The following is a 19,034-nucleotide window of genomic DNA, read 5'->3' on the forward strand; positions in this document are numbered from 1 at the left end:
GATACTTTACAGCCTACAGAACTGCTCCTTTCATAATGTTTGCTCTGGGCATATAATGGCTGTACTCTCAGGGTCTGATTTTTCTTAAGGCAACCTCCTCCAGGAACTTTGGGGGTGGGAATGGAGGTAGAGAACAGTGTGGCACTAAAATCATAATGCACTCTAGAGTCTGCAACAACCTTTAGAAGTCACATTTTTCAACTCTGTGGCTACTGAGCTTTTGGGCTTCTAAAATTCTTAATGTCATCTGAAGTAGTTATGAGAATGCTGGGGTACAGCACAGGCTGATTTCCAATGAAAAAAAATATCTGCATTTAGGATTGTTACTCACTGAAGTACTTTCTTCCTAGAATCCTAATCTTATCACCCAACCAGTGATGACAGAAAGTGAAAGATCTACAGATCCTCAAGCAAAATATCTATCAGAGGCAATGGTCTGATGAAAGAAGCAGTTTAATATGATGCCTTTGTAATTTTTTCCCCCTAGAATAGCAAAGTGGTTGAATATTGTTTGGTCTGCTTAAGATAGTCTGCCCCACATTCTCTGCCTGCTCTGTAGCACAAATTGGATCTTAATGAAATTAAAATGTTGTTCATATTAGAATTTCAGAAGAGTCAGACAGGGCAATAAATAAAGTTAAATAGTTAACATGCCCATCACTTCAAAACTCAGAGAAGATGACAAAAGGCATTACTCTGATCCATGAAAAAGATAGGATGGAAGCAGAAAAACTTATTGTATCCCATGCTTCCTACAGAAAGTGCAGTGTCTTAGCCTCACAATAATTCTGTGAAGTATTTTAAAGGGTGGAACTAGATGCAACACTCTACACAGGGCTGCCAGTCTTGTATGAAAACCCCACCCCACCTTCACATCTCTTCCTAACAATGGAGACTGAATTAAGGACAGGAAGACTCCTGGAGGACAGGAGTAAAGGTTCCTTTCCATTAGTTCTCCACGAGGACTTTTACAGAAGGCAGATGTGGCAACAGAGACTTGCACTGTTTCTGCCAAAGCCTAAGCAAGAAAAAAAATTAACACTAACATTCTTCCTTCCTTCCCCCCCCCCTTTCCCAAGTCCCTGGCACACACAGAGGACATGGTTATTTTTGCACTGGCCCTTTGAAGAAAGCAAGAAGCAGCAAAAATACCTCTTTGTGATTCCTCAATGCTTGGTGTGAAATGCTTCTTTCCTATTTTGCTACCAGGCAATGGGGGAATAGAGAAACACCAAGAGGAGCTCCATCTATTCTTCCTTGGGAGAAACCTCAGCACGAAGTGAAAGACATCTCCTTCTCACGAGTCTTCTGCACACACCAGAAGACTTTGTAAAGAAGAGTCAGTGATGACAACAACAAAAGCTGGTTACTAAAATATGCAGACTCCCAACATCATGACATGTTAAGTCCACCTAAGTATTACTGGGAGAGGGACAGGAGGGTAGGTAGCTCAACAGCTGGTCTTGGCAGCAGTCTGCACAAAACTTGTCTGGTTTTGTCCTGAGACACAGGGAAATTCTGGGCCATTTTGTCAAATCCAAGTATGGGTATGAATCTAAGTTTCCCATATCCAACCCCTAACTTCTCACTGGTTGTTCTCTTTACATGGAATATACACAGTACAGGTATAATCTAACTATCTACGGATTTTCACCAGCAGTTTTATCTCAACATGATGAGAAGGATCTTTTAAATTAAAGAAGAAAAATCATTCAATAGCCTTGTTAAATGCTAGGCAGACGGCTGACAATCCATCAATCATTTTCTCTCCCAGGCACTTAGAATAGCTTCACTCCAAGACAAGCACCCCTCCCTTCCTCTTGAGCACTTGAAAGAAAGATAATCACTTTGAATTCTTTCCCAGGGCTCTGGGTGAAGAGAGGAGTCACTGTCTTGCAGTGAAGCCTTTCTAAGAGCCTAGAGAGACTGATTGATGTATTGTCTGCCTAATGATTCACTAATGACTAATGTATTGTCTCACATCACAAAGGTCAGCAAGGCTGATTTTAAATCGCCTAGCAAAGGGAAGTTGTTTTTAAAATGGATTTGCTTTAATGAGATTTAAGTTCTGGGAATGAAATCCTTGCAAATAACAGACTCAACCTGTAGAAACAACACCGAACAACCTGCAAAGTCTGGTGAACCATCTTAAAAATGAGCTAAACCCGCCTGTCTGTGCCTGCATGTACACACTTTTGAACTTCCTGAAGGAAGGATTCAAATAGAAAGTAAAAACATCAAGAGAATATCATGGCAAAATTTAGGTCACCACAAAATGGTCCCAAGGAAGACCATAGTTTTGTTATGGTACCATTGCTGAAGTCATTTTATTTATTTATTTTATTACCATCCCTCTGTAGATACACACATTAAATGCAGCTCATGGAAAACCCAAGTCATTCAAGAACTCTTGCTGGCATATGGGTTGCTGTCTTAATTTATTATTCTAAATCTGAATAAGATCTTCCATTTCATATACTCAAAATACAGAACATGATCTGACCCATGCCAAAAAGAAACAAACTCACTAGCTTTGGAAATTCTAGGTAAAATAGCATATGTTCACATAGCAACCATTCTGCCATATTAAGGTCCTTTATAATAATAGATAAAAAATTAAAAACTCCCACTCAAGCCCACCTGAAAGGAAAGCCATGTAAGCACTGGCATATAAACAAAAAAGGCATCAACCACTACTTTGAGCCTCATGCAAAAAAATTTAAAAGATCACTTAATGGTACCTACTTGTCAATGTGACTAAGACACAGTTACACAATGCTTCCTATAACTGTTTACCCCAATATGAACCAAGAATACTCAGAAGTGCACTTAACATCAACTTCAAAAAATATTCTACAGACTTTATAGCACATTTTAATTTCTTTTGACTTTTATTACGGAATTTGGACTGCCCTGCCCAGTATCAAAGGACAGTGAAGCTACCTGATCACTCATCACTAGCTAGATACTAGAATTAAAGAGTTCTAACCAGACCCTGACATTTTGAATAGCAACAGTGAGTTTTTCTTTTGTTCTCCAAAAGCACAAACCCTATTTACTGAATTATAAGCCCTAGAAATAACTATACTGCAGACAAACAAAAACCCAAACTGAATAGTATGGGAACAAAGATATCAGAGTTTCAGTGTAAATACATTATTTCTACATTTCACTTTGTAAACAAAATCTTGCTAATGAAACAGTAGTTCCTAGACTTTTTAGTATCGGCACCCACTTTTTAAAATGTCCGTTTATGGAGACCCACCTAGTTTCTTGAGGCTTAAAAAAAAGTTTCACTTTCAGTCGCTCAAGCTTCCGTTTTTATCTTTTTCACAATGGTGGGAGTGGGCACCCTCTCAAGAGTTTATTAAACTCCATGTTCATCAGATCAGGACCATTCTGATGTCCTTGCATTCCCTTCGACCTTTGGAGTGGACCAATGCATGGTTGCCTAATTCACAAGTAAACGTGCATGTGCTGCTCTGCTTCAGATTACACAGGGCTCAATACATTTTCTTTGTCAGCCAATACATTTTCCTTGTCAGCTATCAGCTTGTCAGTTTTGAAACCCACCAAAAATTGGGTTGCAACCCACTGGTGGGTCCTGACCCACAGTTTGAGAACCAGCGCACTATAACTATCTGCAAATCAGGTCACTTATTCAATCATACTTCACTCCCTAGATTCAGGGGGAGAGAGAATTATGAACAGCACTTACAAGTGGAGAAGATAACAGATGAGAGACATCCTAGGCTCAAGAAAAATTTCACTCAGCTATGTTCTCCCTACAATTGGGGGAGGGGGAGTGTAGGGGGACCAAGGCCTGAACTCTCCTTTTCCCAGATTAAAAAGGAAAACAACCCCTGTGGTTCTATTGACATAAAACACGATGTGCCACCATTTACAATTCAAAGCAGCTCACACAAAAACATATAAAATGAGCAACTACCTGCACAAACTGGAAGATCAAAGAACTTCCAGAATAAATTGGTTTTCACCCATAGTCTGAGGGCAATGGAAGCCCAAGCCCTGTTCAGGACATCAGTTCCACAGCCTTTGAGATCATTACAGTAACAACCCTGCTTCTTGCAGTTGGCGTTTTAAATGCACATAGTGACGGAACCTACAGAGGGTTCAACCTGCAGAGCAAAGACTCACTGGACACTCATATGAGGAGATATCGCATCTAAAAGTGAGGACCCAGGATACAAAGAACTCTGAAAAGTAAGTGCAACCCCTGGAACTGGGCCTGAAAGCTAACAGGCAGTCATCATGGCAGTTGCACTGACTGCCTGTTAGCTTTCAGGCCCAGTTCCAGGGGTTGCTACACTTTCCTACAGCTTCATGTTAGCAGCAGCATTCTGCACCAGTTGCAGTTCCTGAGGCTTCAAGGGCGGCCCCATATAAAGTGTATTGCATGAATACCTCCTGAAGAGACCACTAAGCCTTAGTGGCTGAATGCAACCTTCAGAAACTTTTTTTCCTGTTAATAATGCACTAGAAGCACAAACACAGCAAAGAAATCCACATAGTGAAAACTTTCAGAGTAAAGTGGATGCTAGGTAAAAAAAGTGCAGGAGTTATGGAAGTCAGGGACAGAGGAAGGTGATATGCTGAAGGTTCCACCAGGCAGTGAAACAGAGAAGAGAGCGCTTATTGAATAGTGCATAGTGAAACAGTGAAACAGGAATTGAAATAACATGGGGAAGCGGAGTCAGAATAGGTTGCAGACTTGATACCATGCAGCAGCTGGAACAGGGAGCATCACTGAGTAGAAAGAATGAGCATTTCCTCATGAGCATGAGCATTTACTGGACAATTTCTGAGAGATATACTGCAGTGAAGCATTAGTCATAACCCCATATTAGGCAAGTAGCAAGAAAAAATTAGCACAGTGGGTGAATGTAAAGATCTACTTCCAAAGGAAGCCTAATGAAATGGTCTGATCACACCTTCAAATAAATTATTTGCAAGTGCAATATCAAACATACACACAATTACAAGCGATTTTCAAATGCACCATTTTTTCTCTGTCCCTAGTACATTTAAACATAATCAAGAGCAATCACATGCTTTGTCACCTGGTCTTGAAGTAGCTTCAAGAATGAGAACAAATTATTCATTTAACCATTCAAATTATACATTTTTAAATCTCCTTCCACTGTTTATTATTGAATGTCTAGTTGTATGGCAAGATACCTTACCTAATCTTGAAGAACTTATCACTGCAGAGGTCACTGCAATCCTCTGTGGTTTGTTCAAAGGAATAAAATGCATATTCAGATAATGGAGGAATTTTCATTAATTCCTTTGCTTTTCACAATTTATGTTCTTACGTTAATCACAAACAAACAAACATACAACAAACCTTTATTAGGCATATAGTTTTACAACTAATATCTCCAAACAGTTATGTATGAAGGTATATGTTAAAAGAGAGATAAGAATAAGGGTTAAAACACAACAATTTGCTTACACAGTTACTCCTAGTTGCTTAGAACCAGCAGCTTAGCCCGTTTCATGTTGCTCAAATGTAAAAATTTAGCAACTGGAAGGGTCACAAATTCGAATTCACCTGCTAGCAAAAGTTGTAAAGAGGTGATCTCAGAGAGACCTTTTTTGTTTCCTGACAACGAGGGGAGATGCTGGTCTCTGAGCACTTGATTAAAAGCACAACGCAGAACAATGTGTGGAAGAGAGTCTACCTCTCTGAGGCCACAACTGCAAACTCGTTCTTCCTTCGGGGCATTTCTAAACCTACCAAGTAGGTCATTAGAAGGCAACACGGTTGCATGGGGCTAATGTAAAAGCCCTCCTTGCAAAGGGGCACTCTAAGAAGGTCAGGTACTTTGGTTGTTTACCAAAAGTATTGTTAAGATGGAAATTTAGGGGCGAACTTTTTTTTTGTGCTGCAGCCAAAATCTCTTGCCTTTCTATGTCTACCAGTCTTGTTATCAAGAGCCTGATAGAAGTCTCAAGTGTAGCAGCTCCTTGTAGATCTTCCTCGAGACCCATTTGTCTAATTTTCTTATTGAATAGAGCTAAGCAAGGAGACAACAGCGAGTCAGTCAATAACCCCTTTAACAATGGGTTTTGGTCAGCCCTGAAGCACACTTTGGCCCAGTATTTTAAGAAACTGGACCAAGCTAGAAACTCCAGCCTATATTGGCCTGTCTCCAGGCAAAGTGCTGCAAAGGGAACACAATGCGGTACACCTAAGATCTTGTATAGAAAATTAGAATGGATCTTTTCAATCGAGTCATTTAATGCTGGCATCCAAACAGGAATGCCATACAAAATTTGAGGTGTAACTTTGGCATTAAAAGCCTGGAGAGCAGCTGGAATGAATGAGTTACCCCAAGAGAAGAAAAAACGAGTAATAGCCTGAACAGCTAGTTTGGATGAGTTGATTACTGTAAGACAATGGGAAGACCAGAAAAGCCGGTAGTGAAACCGGAGACCAAGATACTGAAATTCCTTGACTTGTTGTATTGATTTACCATTGAAAAGCCAGGACTGTGGTTTCCAAGAGTGCCCAAACACCACAATCTTGGACTTTTCATAGTTTAGCTGGAGGGCGTTGTTGGTAAAATATTCTATGCAGGCGTTAACCAGTCTCCTTAATCCTATTTTAGTTCGGGATATCAGGGCCATGTCATCAGCATAGAAAAGAAGAGGGATATCCACTGAACCTAATTTGGGGGAATGCGTGTCAAAGTTTGCTAGATAGGGAGCCAGATCATTAATGAAGAGATTGAACAGTGTGGGAGCAAGAACGCACCCCTGCTTGACCCCCTTGTTGATTGGAATTGGGGCTGAGAGACCGCCCCTCGGAGATAATTTCACTTGGCATGAGGTGTTTAAATGAAGGGCACGAATTAATATTAATAGCCTTTTGTCCACTCCCATCTTCTCAAGTTTATCCCAGAGTCTATCTCTATCTATGGAATCAAAGGTCGACTTTAAATCTAAAAAAGCCACATATAGTCAGGATTTATTTTGAGTCCTTTATTTGGAGATTAGGTGGGATAGTACCACACACTGATCAATTGCAGACTTATTTGGCCTAAAACCCGCTTGCTCTGGGCCTATGATGTTATGGTCCGAAATCCAGACAGAAAGTTTCTTAAGTAAATGGGAGGCGTACATTTTCCCTGCCAGGTCTAAAAGGCTGATTGGCCTGTAGCTGGGGGGCAGTTTTTTATCCCCTTTTTTGAAGATGGGAACCAAGATAGATCTAGTCCAAGTGTCCGGAAGTACCCCAAATTTATCAATTCTAGTGAAAAGTTCTGCAATTATTGGGGCCCACCACTCTGGTGCTTCTTTATAAATATCAGGAGGAATTGAGTCTGGTCCTGCTGCTTTACCCAGCTTTAACTGATTAATGATTAAAGAGCTTCATCCACTGAGACTGCAGGCCAATCAGGTAGATCTAGCGGGAGTGGCATATTAACAATGGAGATAGGTTTAGTTTCATCAAAGAAGATGGATTTAAAATGTGCTTCCCACATTTTAGCTGGAATTGCTGTGAAACCAAATGAGTTTTTATAGAAACAGCCTGATATAATTTGCCAAAAAATCTTGACGTTTTTAGATCTCACAGATTTACATGACCATCTCGCTGTTGCATTGCGGTGCAATGAAGTTTTGATAGCTTCTTTGAGTTGGGCAGACAGCTTAAAATATTGTAGTAAATTTAATCTACTATTAGTTTCTCGAAATTTATTGTAAGCATTGCGTACAGCGAACTTCAGTGTCAAGCAAATCTGCTCAAGCTTGGCAAAATTCTTTCTCCCGCCCTCTGTTTTTTGAGGTGGAGATATCCGGCCCAGTTTGTTCTGGAGAGTTGATATTAAAACCTCGAATAAGGTCACAATCCCTAGTTGGTTATCTGGATCTAAAGTAGACAACTGGAACATGTCCTCGGTTTGTAGTAGTGCACGAAAGCACTCTTTAGTGGCTGCATCCCATTTAATTCTTTTAATTATGTCAGGGTGACCGTCCTCCACCTGAAAGTGGGAATTGTGGTGGCAATCTGAGGAGTAGGCCAAATCACATATTAAGCCTAAATGGTCACTAGACTGTGGGTATCCAACTCTAAAATTCACTATCTGTGGGAGAAAATAAAAGGGAACCAGAATGTAGTCAATAACACTCATACCTCTGGTTGAGATATGGGTATACTCTCCTTTGTCCCCCAGATAATCTAGGCCATTTAACCAAGTCAGGCCATTGGTAATACAGAATTTAGCCAAAAGAAGCCCAGCCGCATTAATTGTTCTCTTTCGACTGCCTTTCAAAGAGACAGAGCTCTGGTAAGGTCATACCAATAGGCAGATCTAAGATGTGATGGAAGATGTCGTTACTGTGTCCCACCCTGGAATTAAAATCCGCAGAAATTATTGGTTTGAGAGAAGGAAATTTGCCAATCAATTCATTAAATATGCCACTAAAATATACCCATTGCTTTTCGGTTGCCGCTTTGTCGTTGACAGGTGGCATGTACACATTTATAACCATAAGGCTTTGGTGTGACAACCTCAGCTTAATTGCCTGGATTTTACAATAGCTATCGGCCATAAACAACAACTCATGCTTAAAAACTGGTTTCACTAATATGGCGAGTCCGCTGGCAGGACGACCTTTTGCTGCGCTCTTCCGCGCTGGGAGAGATGTTACGGAGAACCCTTCAAACTCAATGGGTAAGGTAGCCCATGTTTCCTTAGCAATATGACATCTCTATCCCTTAGGATTTCATCTAGCACTTTCTCCCTCTTACGTTAATCATTGAGCATTTCTTAGCAATTGCTGGCAACCAGATACTCATGGTCCCAAGTCTCTTTACTTTTTGGTAAGATAAATATATAATCCATACTGGAATAAAAGTAATTTTGGATCCACACCCAAGTTGTATTATATCTGCATTGGGCCTGAATTTTACAAAAGTCTAATACACTTCTGTATCTACAGGCAAAACACACACACTGTATTGCTTCCAGCCCATTTTACCAATCTAAGAGATTGGTACCATTTTACCATCTAAGAGAAGGAAAACTCTGATTCCAAACCTCCACTGCCTTGTGGCTACATCCAGTTGTGGAAAAGGCTTCAGGAGTCAACCTCGAGGCAAAATCAGGAGCCGGAGTCCCTGAGGCAGTTCATGGCTGAACACAGTCACGTTCTGGCAACTCCTGCGACGCCGCTGGAACCAACCGTATTGGTTTCTGCCTTTCCATTGGATCATTCCAGCGACGTGGAGAGGGGGGATTTGCTGCATGGGTAACAGCCTATCCTCCATACCTTCTTTACCCAGGCTTCGCGCACTGGAGAGGACACTCCAACTTCGCCATACGGCGTCGGCACAACACGGGAAGCAGCAGTTACCGGTTATAAGTCTTTGCTCGATTGGCGTAGGGCATGATGCCAGGGGCTGCTTCCGACGGTGGGAGAGATCATTGCATCTCATTGGGCAGCTACCGCCCGCCTTAAGCTGGGCAGTCCCCAGCCAGTAAGGTGTTGCCTCGCCACGGTCCGTTAACCTCACGGGGTGCGTGGGGTTTAGGGTGAAAACCGACAAGCGGATCGACAACTCTGCACCATGCAATAGAAAACAGAAAACTCCTGCCCTAAAGCTGGGCACCTGGAACGTAAGGACAATGACACCTGGCTTCTCTGATGACCTGCAAGCAATAGATGATGCACGCAAAACAGCTGTCATCGACATGGAGCTGAGCAGACTGCAGACGGACATCGTCGCCCTTCAAGAGACAAGGCTGCCAGATTCCGGATCTGTCAAGGAGCGAAATTTCTCATTCTTCTGGCAGGGAAAACCACCAAACGAAACCAGGGAACATGGTGTTGGCTTTGCGGTCAGAAATACTCTGCTGAAATCCATCATCCCACCTACTGTGGGAAGTGAAAGAAAGGGATTGTCACTCCCGAATCGGCCTTTTCAGCCACACTAGATGCTGTTCCAGAACCACCTTTCAGAGCACGATACCATAGTCTTTCGAGACTGAAGGTTGCCAACTAAATAAAATTTTACCAAATACCTTGCATCACTCAGCACTTCAATATACAATAATTTGATAATTTCAGGACTACTGCAGAAAGATAAACATGGGGGAGGGGGCTACAGACAGACAGGCACTTTATTGCCTTTATCTTCCTTATTCCACAGACAGATCATTCAGAGAAGCAAGTCTAAATGAATCTTGAAGATGGCTTTCTAAAACCTTTCCAATTCGTGTGTTCTGGAACCATTTGGGGAACACTGTTGGTGTTAGGTTTTATCTTAACAAGGTGAGAAAGGCCCTTTAAATTAAAGGGGAGAAGTCATTTAACAATAGCCTCCTTAGGGTGAGAGGGCAGCCGGCTGACAAGCCATCAATCATTCTCTTTGAACACTTAGAACAGCTTCACTCCAAGGCAAGCAACCCCTCCCTTTTCCCTAGGCATGTGAAAGAAAGATAATCATTATGAATTCTTTTCCAGTGCTACACTCTGGGTGAAGGGAGGGTGGGTGAAGGGAGGGGTTGGTGCCTTGGAGTGAAGCCTTTCTAAGCACCTAGAGAGCAAATGATTGATGGATTGTCTGCCTAATGACTCTGTCTTACATCACAAAGGTCAGCAAGGTTTATTTAAAATCACCTAGCAAAGGACACTAGGGTAGCCATGAAAATGGAGTGGGGTAGGCAGGGGTGGTGTCACCTGGGAACTCTGCCTCATCATCTCAGATCTGCCACCTCTGCACTAAAAAAACCATAAACTCTTACTATGCTTCTTGTGTGCTGACACGAAACCTGGAATTGTGGGACTTATCGCTGTCCTTGTAAATGAAACAGGAAGTCCTGCACTTCTGGGTTTCACCATAACATGAGAGAAACATAGCAAGTAGGGGAATTATTTACTTCCATGCCCAAGTGAATGCAAAGCAATTCAGTATAGCTTGGAGGGGCGTGGCGGCAGTAAACTCAGGGTGAAAAGCATCCCACATGGCTGCACAGATGGACCAGCACTGAGGGCAGAGTTAACAAGTAGCAGAAGATGCCGAAAAGACAATGACAACTCAGGAAGGAATGGGTTTTGAAACTAAACATGTATAGGGAACAGAAAGATTTATTGCTTGACAAATTTGCATTAATGTGTTTTTCAGGAACAAGGTGGTTTATGCATACACTGAGATTCTAGATATATTCTGTTTAATAATGAAGATGGAACACTGAATTCAGCATCTGTGGCCAAAGCTCAAAAGCTGGGGAAAGGTTTTTTTTCTCTAGCTGGAAGTGAATCTTCAGTACCCTAAATTATTTTTTATTTTGTGTTGCATTCAGTTTGCAGAACTCAATTTCACATGGAATACAATTGGGGACCTGGGCATAAAGACTTTGATCGGTTTTTTGGAAGCTCAGAATATATATTTATAGCCCTTTTCACGGGAGGCAATGGCAAAAAAGTACAGAAGCTGGAACGGAAGAAGGAAACAAAGAGAAATCAGCTCCCAGTTAACCTGAAATGCCCACACAGGTATCAGGCCTCTGACTTTTTCTCTCACAAGCAGGTCAGGCTTTCCAATTAGAAGATGCACAGCATTAATTCTCTGTAATCTCAGCCATCATGAAGAACTCATGCTTTTATCAGTATAGCCAGAAGATGCATTTCCACAGGGAGCCATCAATGTACCCTTATCTGTAAATGACTCTGGCCAACTCTCCATAGTCCATTAAGCTAATAAATCATGTTGGGACCTTTTCTTCAAGTAATATTGAACTAATACTTTGCATTTTTGCAACACTGTTAATCTAATGATCACTACATACTTTCCAGTAAGAGAGACAGAAATAGAACCCTGATCTACCAATTCCCAGTCCCAGGGTCTATCTTCTAAGCCACCTTATCTCCCAACTAGAAATGTATTAAATTGCTGTGACTTATTCCTAGGATATGGATTTGAGCAAATGGCTCTGCTGTATCAGATTCTTCTTTATACAACTTCCCTGCTCAGAATAATTAAAAAGCAGCTTCTGACTTCCTGAGGCTGCTAAAAGAGTGCCTGGAACAATCTGTCCTATGCTTCCAAGCAGTTTTTAGCCCTGAGGAAGCCAGAGCAAAAAGAAAAATTCTGATGATGCTCCAACCTGTCCAGATAATCCTTTAGTAGTTTTCCTCAAGCTACATTTAGAAAGTGTTAACATATTCCTATGCTTCAGGAAGAAACCACAAGTCTACACCCAGGAGCAACGCATACGAAGTTACAACTTTTACAAAACTATTTGAAGGCTACAATTTTTCTGAGTTGCACTAGAGTGAAATATGGTCAGAAAACTAAGTACACCTCAGTTTGAATAGTTCCTGAATGGATCTGGAAATTCCATGAATGCAGCCTTGAATTTCATGATTGGAGAAAGGCAAGCTATAAAAGTAATAAATAAAAAGATTTCCATGTACACTTCACACGCAGATTGCTATAATTGTGTTGCTTGAATTGCTTGAACTTCATTTAACTCAATTGTCTGCACTGATCTACAATCCATCATATCAAAATATGCCTAATAGACTAGGTCACTGGATTCTACAATCATTAAGATAAACTAGTATGACACAAAAAAGGCAGGGAGGGGTGTGCGTGTCAATGAGCATTATGCCAGGGAAGCCTGTAGGACATGGAATATATAAACCCAAATAGCTCAAAACAATACATGCCACGCGCTATACACCATTTATCAGGTAACAGAAACCCCTGCCAAGACAATTGAAGGTCACAAACTTGGATAATAGAACTATTTATCAAGGGTAATCTTTGCAAAAGAAAACAGATGAATGTGTATTTTGTACTGTAGAAAGGAAAATGAAACTTCATCAGGAAAGATCTTTTTAAATGCATATTACAACGATCGTGAATTATAAGGGGGAAAGCTTGAGAATGCCTGCAGATATAAAGGGGAGTGCTTCGAAGAGTAAAAAGGAACCCATAATACATTGTGCTTAGAGGGCATAGGGAGGCAAAGAGTGAAAGTTATCTTGCAGCATATTGGGTGGAGAGGAGGACCAGCTGTCCTCGAAGTGACTGTTCAGATTATAAACAAAGAAGATAATTTCATATAATAGAATGCAATATTTATTTTTAGTTCGTACAAAGCAACCATCACTGTTGAAACTGCCCCACAATCTACATATGGCACAGCACCTGCAGTAATCCCATTATAAGGTTAAAAAGATGCATTTATCTGGTCTGACTGTTACTGTAGGGGTGAGATCAGAAAATAGATACGGGCAAGAGAAAAGATGGGCAGGAGGGGGATGGTAAGTGCACACAGCTTCTAATGAGTCAGAACACTGCCAAGCAGAACACTGCTCAGATTTAAATCAAATCTCCATTTAAGGAACTCCTGCATTCATGCTTTTATAAAAAGCAGACTGAGATTGCAATGTCTGGCTACAGTTGTTTGTCACAGGCTGGCGTGGGGCCTGGCAAGGAATGGGTTATAATGGAGGGGAAAGAGAAGGAAAAAAATCATTGGAAAATATGAAGCAGCTGCTGGTTCATTTTTACAAAAAAGAGAACGCAAGACTAAAAGCCATAAAGCCAACACCTCTCCAAGTTCTGGGCACAGTGCAGTGGAGTCAAGCCCATGCCAACATAAACGGTACTGGTTGGAACCCCTGAGAGAATGGGGGTGGAGAGCAGGGGGGGATGCTGACAGTATGGAGTCAAATCACTTTGGAGGGCTCACAAAATGGAGACTAACAATCCTTCAAGGAGATTCTGAACTTCAAAAGGGTATGCCAGCCATCCCATCCTCCTGCAATTGCTACTAACTATCTCCCACCAGAAAAAGCAGAAGTGCCACTCCCCAATCTAAGGTACAGTCTACAAAGAATTTCTTTAAAAGGAGCAAATTTCCTCAGCCTCTTTTTAATTACAGCAAACAACCCCTCCCTCTAAGAGTAGGAACTATAAGCAGACAGCAGCCCAGGTGAAAGGCTCCATTCCTCCAAGCAGGAGGGGAGGGAAAGGAGACAATGGAATGGGTGATTCATTGCACAGGAACACACTCCAGAACGCTACTGCCACATGGGCTTGCTGAGCAGCTTAAAGCGGCAGCACACTCTTTTCCATTCTCCTGGAAGCTCTCTCTATACCTTCCCCCATTCTCAGCTCTAATTGGAAACAGATACCAAAGAAAACGCCAGCAAGGCACTGGGCTGTCCAAGAAAGGGAGGGTTTTTTGTTCTCCAGAAGCTAGCAATTTTACAACATAGCAAAAATGGGAGGGGAACGCTAACATCTCTCTCTCTCTCTCTCTCTCTCTCACACACACACACACACACACACACACACACACACACACACACAAAATTCACTTTCCATTTCATCTGCATCTAGCACTTGTCAAACAGGAGTGGGTGCAAACTTCTTTTCCCTGAATTACGCCCAAAGGGATCAAATCAACGAACTGTCCTCTAAAATGCTGGCAGTTTCACACAACTTGAATTTTTGGGTTCCTGGTCCTAAAAAGATATCACTCATCAAATATTTTAGTACTCACAATCTCACTACATCCATTTTAATGGCACTTCAGTATATATTAGAATACATTTCTCTAAAGACAGTATGAATGAAACAAACTAGACGGTGAGTGGGAGATTCAATAATGCTTTCTTCTTCCTCTTCAATCTCACACATGACTAAAAAGTCCACACAAGTGAACTGAAAAGTATGAAGATTGCGTCTCCCTTCCATACACATCCACAGAGAGAATGAAGAATCTTTAACTTTGTACAAGGTGTGCAAGTAACACTTACTATATTCAGGATTCAACTGGTTTCCAATTCAAGACACTAGTTGCAGACATGCTACTTTATTGGAATATATATCAGCAGCAGCACAGTACTGTAGGTCTGTACAGTATTGTGTGTACAGGTCTGTACAATAATGTACAATAATACCGTATTATTGTCTTATTCTCTTACCACAAATGGATCAAATGGTGCAAACTTTTTCAGACACAGAAGCATTCTCTCATTCACCACAGTACTTATTGCTCCTGTGATATTTGCTCATGTAAACATGCTATGAAAGAAGTCAGTATAGTATGAACCAAAAATGGTTGTGTATGTTAGGCCTTGGTGATTTAGGCATTTAAGAGAATTATAAAACAGTTACTTTTCAAAACAGCATAAAACCCCACTGAAGCAACTTCTGATCACCAGTTCTGCTAAGAAACACAACACTAATGACTACAGAGCTGTATTTTATCCACTTTTCTACACCACGTAATACTACTATGTCTTTTAGGGAGTTAAGAATTAGCCCAAACAAGCCCAATATTCTCCCTAAGAGGCAGACATATTAACTCAATCAATGCATTACTCATTTAAGATGGAATTTCAGATAGCTGTTGTGTTTACTGGGATTTCCACATACATTAATTGTGGCATACACACTCAAAACTCGAAGTGGAAATTACACACACTGAGATCAGGGTCATGTGCCAAGGTCAACTAGAATTAGGCTATTGGCTATTTTTTCTTGTTGTTGCCTAATAGTTTTTAGGGACAGGCAAGAAACATTTTCTTCATCTTAGGTTTGTGGAACCTCTAACCTTCTTTACAGGTATTTCACTTTCTTCGAACACAATAAGAATTTATTGTCAGGCTTCAACGTATGAATGTCTTGACTTCAGGGTTTCCTGCGCACTTTTACATACTACCCACAGAGTTCATTAATAGGAAAACAGCTATCCCAGTGTGGAACTGTACATGATACATATGCATTAAGTAAAGCACACACGAGTTTATGTACACCTAACAAGCTTATAATACAAGCACCTGAAGTACATTAAACAAGAAAGCTCACTGCAGAAGCACTGTTAAAACAATTTAGATGACAGAGAACATTTCAGAAGATTGTCTCAACAAATATGCCAGACAAAAAGATAAAAAATTTTAGATTTGAGGAAAACAGGCAGCAGAATTCTGTACCATGCCCATCTACGGACACAGACCATTCCGCTTTTGAGCCACCTAAAACCAACACAAGTCTACTGACTGAAGTAGTCAAGCTGATAGCACTACTTGTAGGAGTCTCCCTCTTAGTCACTAATCTGGAATACAGTGTCCAGCGAAGTCAGGGATGCATGATCTCAAAGTCTAACAAATGAAGATTTCTTAAAAATAAGAGTGATGTATATGGGTAATACTGTGAAGTAATATGTGAAATAATGTAGATCTCCAAAGAATACAGTATATCAAATTCCGTTAATAATAAAGTTTCTCAAGGTCTTGCCTTGGAAATACGACCCTCAACCCATCCATCTCTGCATGGCATTGCAGGGCATTATATAACTATTAACAGCTAAGAAGTCCAGTTCTTATTATGCCACTTCCTTATCTCCCATGTTTACACATATGCACACCATTCTTCTCTTTCTCCTCTACCTTCTTATTTCCACGAAGAGGTTTCCAAACTAAAAAACACCCCCAAAACAAGGGCCCCAGAAAAGAAACCGCATCAAACAACATCCCTTGCAGGGCAGGAAAAGGGACTGCTCCTTAACACAGGACAAATTCGTTGATAAAACATCACTGACATTCAGTGGAAACATGGTTTCCTTGGAAAAGGATAAGTAGCTGCTTTCCCGTGTCTGTATACTAGCAGAGCTCACAGCTTGGGAGACCATTCAGATCAGACCAGGCACCTAAGAAAAAAATTGTGTGTGTCTCCCTGTGTGCATGTTTACCTTTGTTTGTCCCAGACAAGTCATTAAAATGCAGATTCAGCTGAACCTGCAAGGAGACCTAAGGATGCCTCCCCCCATGCACCATTGCTATGCAGAGAGGGATTTTAGAACGTGGATTTGTGGAACACAATGCAGGGATCCTAAAAAAAAAAAACCCACTACCCCCTCCCACAAATAATCTAAGGAAGACCACCGTTAGCTATTCCTCGAAGAAATCTAAAGGACTACACTGCACAAATAAATGAACAAGAATCCCCAAAGCCAGCATCAGTGGTTCAGGAAAGAGAAGGAATGCCACCTCGAAAACGCTACAAATCTGAGCGAATTCCATCCTTTAGCAGCCTCTTGGAAACTGCAGCACGACCCCAGGGAGGAGGAAGGCCCTCGTGCCATTGCAATTTGGTGGCAAGCCCTCCGCACCTCCGCAGTCCCTCCCCCTCCACACCAAGACAAAGAGGTAGACAAATCCCCACAGGGTCTTTCCTGAGCTGCAGCTGCACAGCACAGGAAACAGGAATTTGCCATGGAGCAGGGCGAGGAGGGATCGCTGCGCAGACACCCTCCACGCACAGCCATCTCCCCGCAGCCTGGAGCGACATTCAACGCCAGCCAGGCGCCTTTTTGTTTTTTGCAGCAGGCGAAACCGCTGCAAGAGGCTCCCGGCGCTCCCTGCTCAGAGTTGCTCTGGAGGAGAGAGGGAAGGAGGCAGGCGCGCAGCCGCAGCCCCGCACAGCCTTACCTGAGTGACCATTTTCTTTTTCTCCATAAACCCGGGCAGGCGAGTGGTGGAGAGGGGGGAGAAAAGCCCTTCCGCCAGGTGGGGCTGCGCAGGACCTCCTCGCCCGGCCGCCTCTCTCTCACCCAGCGACTCCCGGAGAGGGAGAGGGAGGGAGAGGGGGTTCCCCGGGATGCTGCTTCTCCTCCCTTTCTTCTCTCGTGCTCCTTCCTTTCTTCGCTCTTCCTCTCCCCCGCCCTCCCGCTCTGCAGCTCCCTCCCATATCTCAGCCAGATGGCTGATGGAAGGCCCACCCCCGAATGCCTAAGGTAATTAATCAGAGCCAGGGCCCGCCTCCTCCTCCCCCCGCCGCCGCTTGCAGAGCCAGTTCGGAGACAGGCAGAGCAGAGGGGCCTCTGGGAGAGCGCTGGCATCCCTCTTCCCGGGCTGTGCGCGCAGGCGGCAAGCGCCTGCCCGGGACTGGGGGTGGGCGTGCGCAGCCCGCAGCCTCGCTCCGATCCAAAGGCTGCAGGCAGCACGCGCCTCCTCGAACAAAAGGACTGCGAGCCCTTCGGGCTTGCCAGGCACGCCCGCACATGGCAGCTCGAACTCTTCCGACACAAAAGGCGTACCCTCAATGTCATCTCCATTGGCTTCCGAGGGGCAGCGAGGCCCCCACCCAGGGACACAGTCAGCCTCTTGTAAACTGCAGCACGACCCCAGGGAGGAGGAAGGCCCTCGTGCCATTGCAATGTCTAAGCACTGTCCCCTAACCCGGTGGCGTAGCTGGAGGGGGGCCAAGCAACCAGTGTGGCAGGGAGGCTCAGCACGGCGGGCAAGCGGCCTCTCCCTTCGGAGCCATTCCCAGCGGGGGGACCATTCCCGTACGGCTCCATTTTGCTCCCCCCGCTGAGAATGGCTCCGAAGGGAGGGGCCGCTTGCCCGCCGCTGAGCCTCCCTGCTACACTGGCTGCTCCGCCCCCCTCCAGCTACGCCACCGCCCTAACCCTGACTCTTTGGGGTCGGTTTGTTTCTACTCCATCTTACCCACCCCCCCAGGGACTGAGCTTCCCAACCCAAGAATAACTGGGAAAGGGGAATTTGGCAAGAGGGGCATTTACAGCGTGAAATGAGCCAAAGGGCATCTGATGCCTCAAAAGAGATTCTCCTTTGGTTTTGTTGTGGTTCTGGTTCATACTGGTTTAGTTTGATGCTTCTGCTCTCCAAACTGAATGACCCAGTGCCCTGTGTCTACAGGGGGGAAATAATTAAATGTCCACCTATAGCCTTAAATCTCTAATGCCCTAGCATCCCCTTATCAGAAAAAATATACCCTCTGGCAACATATGAAATTGCCTTATGTTGAGTACTGTTTCTCAAAATATGGGTCATGAGCCCATTTCAGGTTGGTCCCCATTCATTTCATAAAAGTATTTTATTTTTAATCTGTTAGACTTGATGCTACCATGGAATGTGACTGCATTTGGGAAAATGGTACAGATCAGTACTTTAACAGGCTACTATGTATATGCTTTTAACAATGATAGTCAATGGGACTTCTGGGTAAGTGTGGGTAG

General features: G+C 42.9%; 1 protein-coding gene across 9 annotated transcripts in view; it reads right to left on the bottom strand.

The window, feature by feature from the left end:
• RBFOX2 (RNA binding fox-1 homolog 2) overlaps positions 1-19,034 on the bottom strand; it is a 211,174-nt gene that overhangs the window by 93,261 nt on the left and 98,879 nt on the right. Inside the window, exon 1 of one of the 9 annotated variants that reach the window (XM_066634154.1) lies at positions 17,482-17,709. The exons of the other annotated variants lie outside the window; for them this stretch is intronic. Coding sequence (XP_066490251.1) covers positions 17,482-17,508 — 27 coding nt within the window. The 5' untranslated portion in view covers positions 17,509-17,709. Of the gene's footprint in view, positions 1-17,481; positions 17,710-19,034 lie in introns of those variants that run through there. 9 annotated transcript variants of the gene reach the window in all.

This window comes from Tiliqua scincoides, chromosome 7 (assembly GCF_035046505.1).
Source record: "Tiliqua scincoides isolate rTilSci1 chromosome 7, rTilSci1.hap2, whole genome shotgun sequence".
NCBI classification, from domain to species: domain Eukaryota; kingdom Metazoa; phylum Chordata; class Lepidosauria; order Squamata; family Scincidae; genus Tiliqua; species Tiliqua scincoides.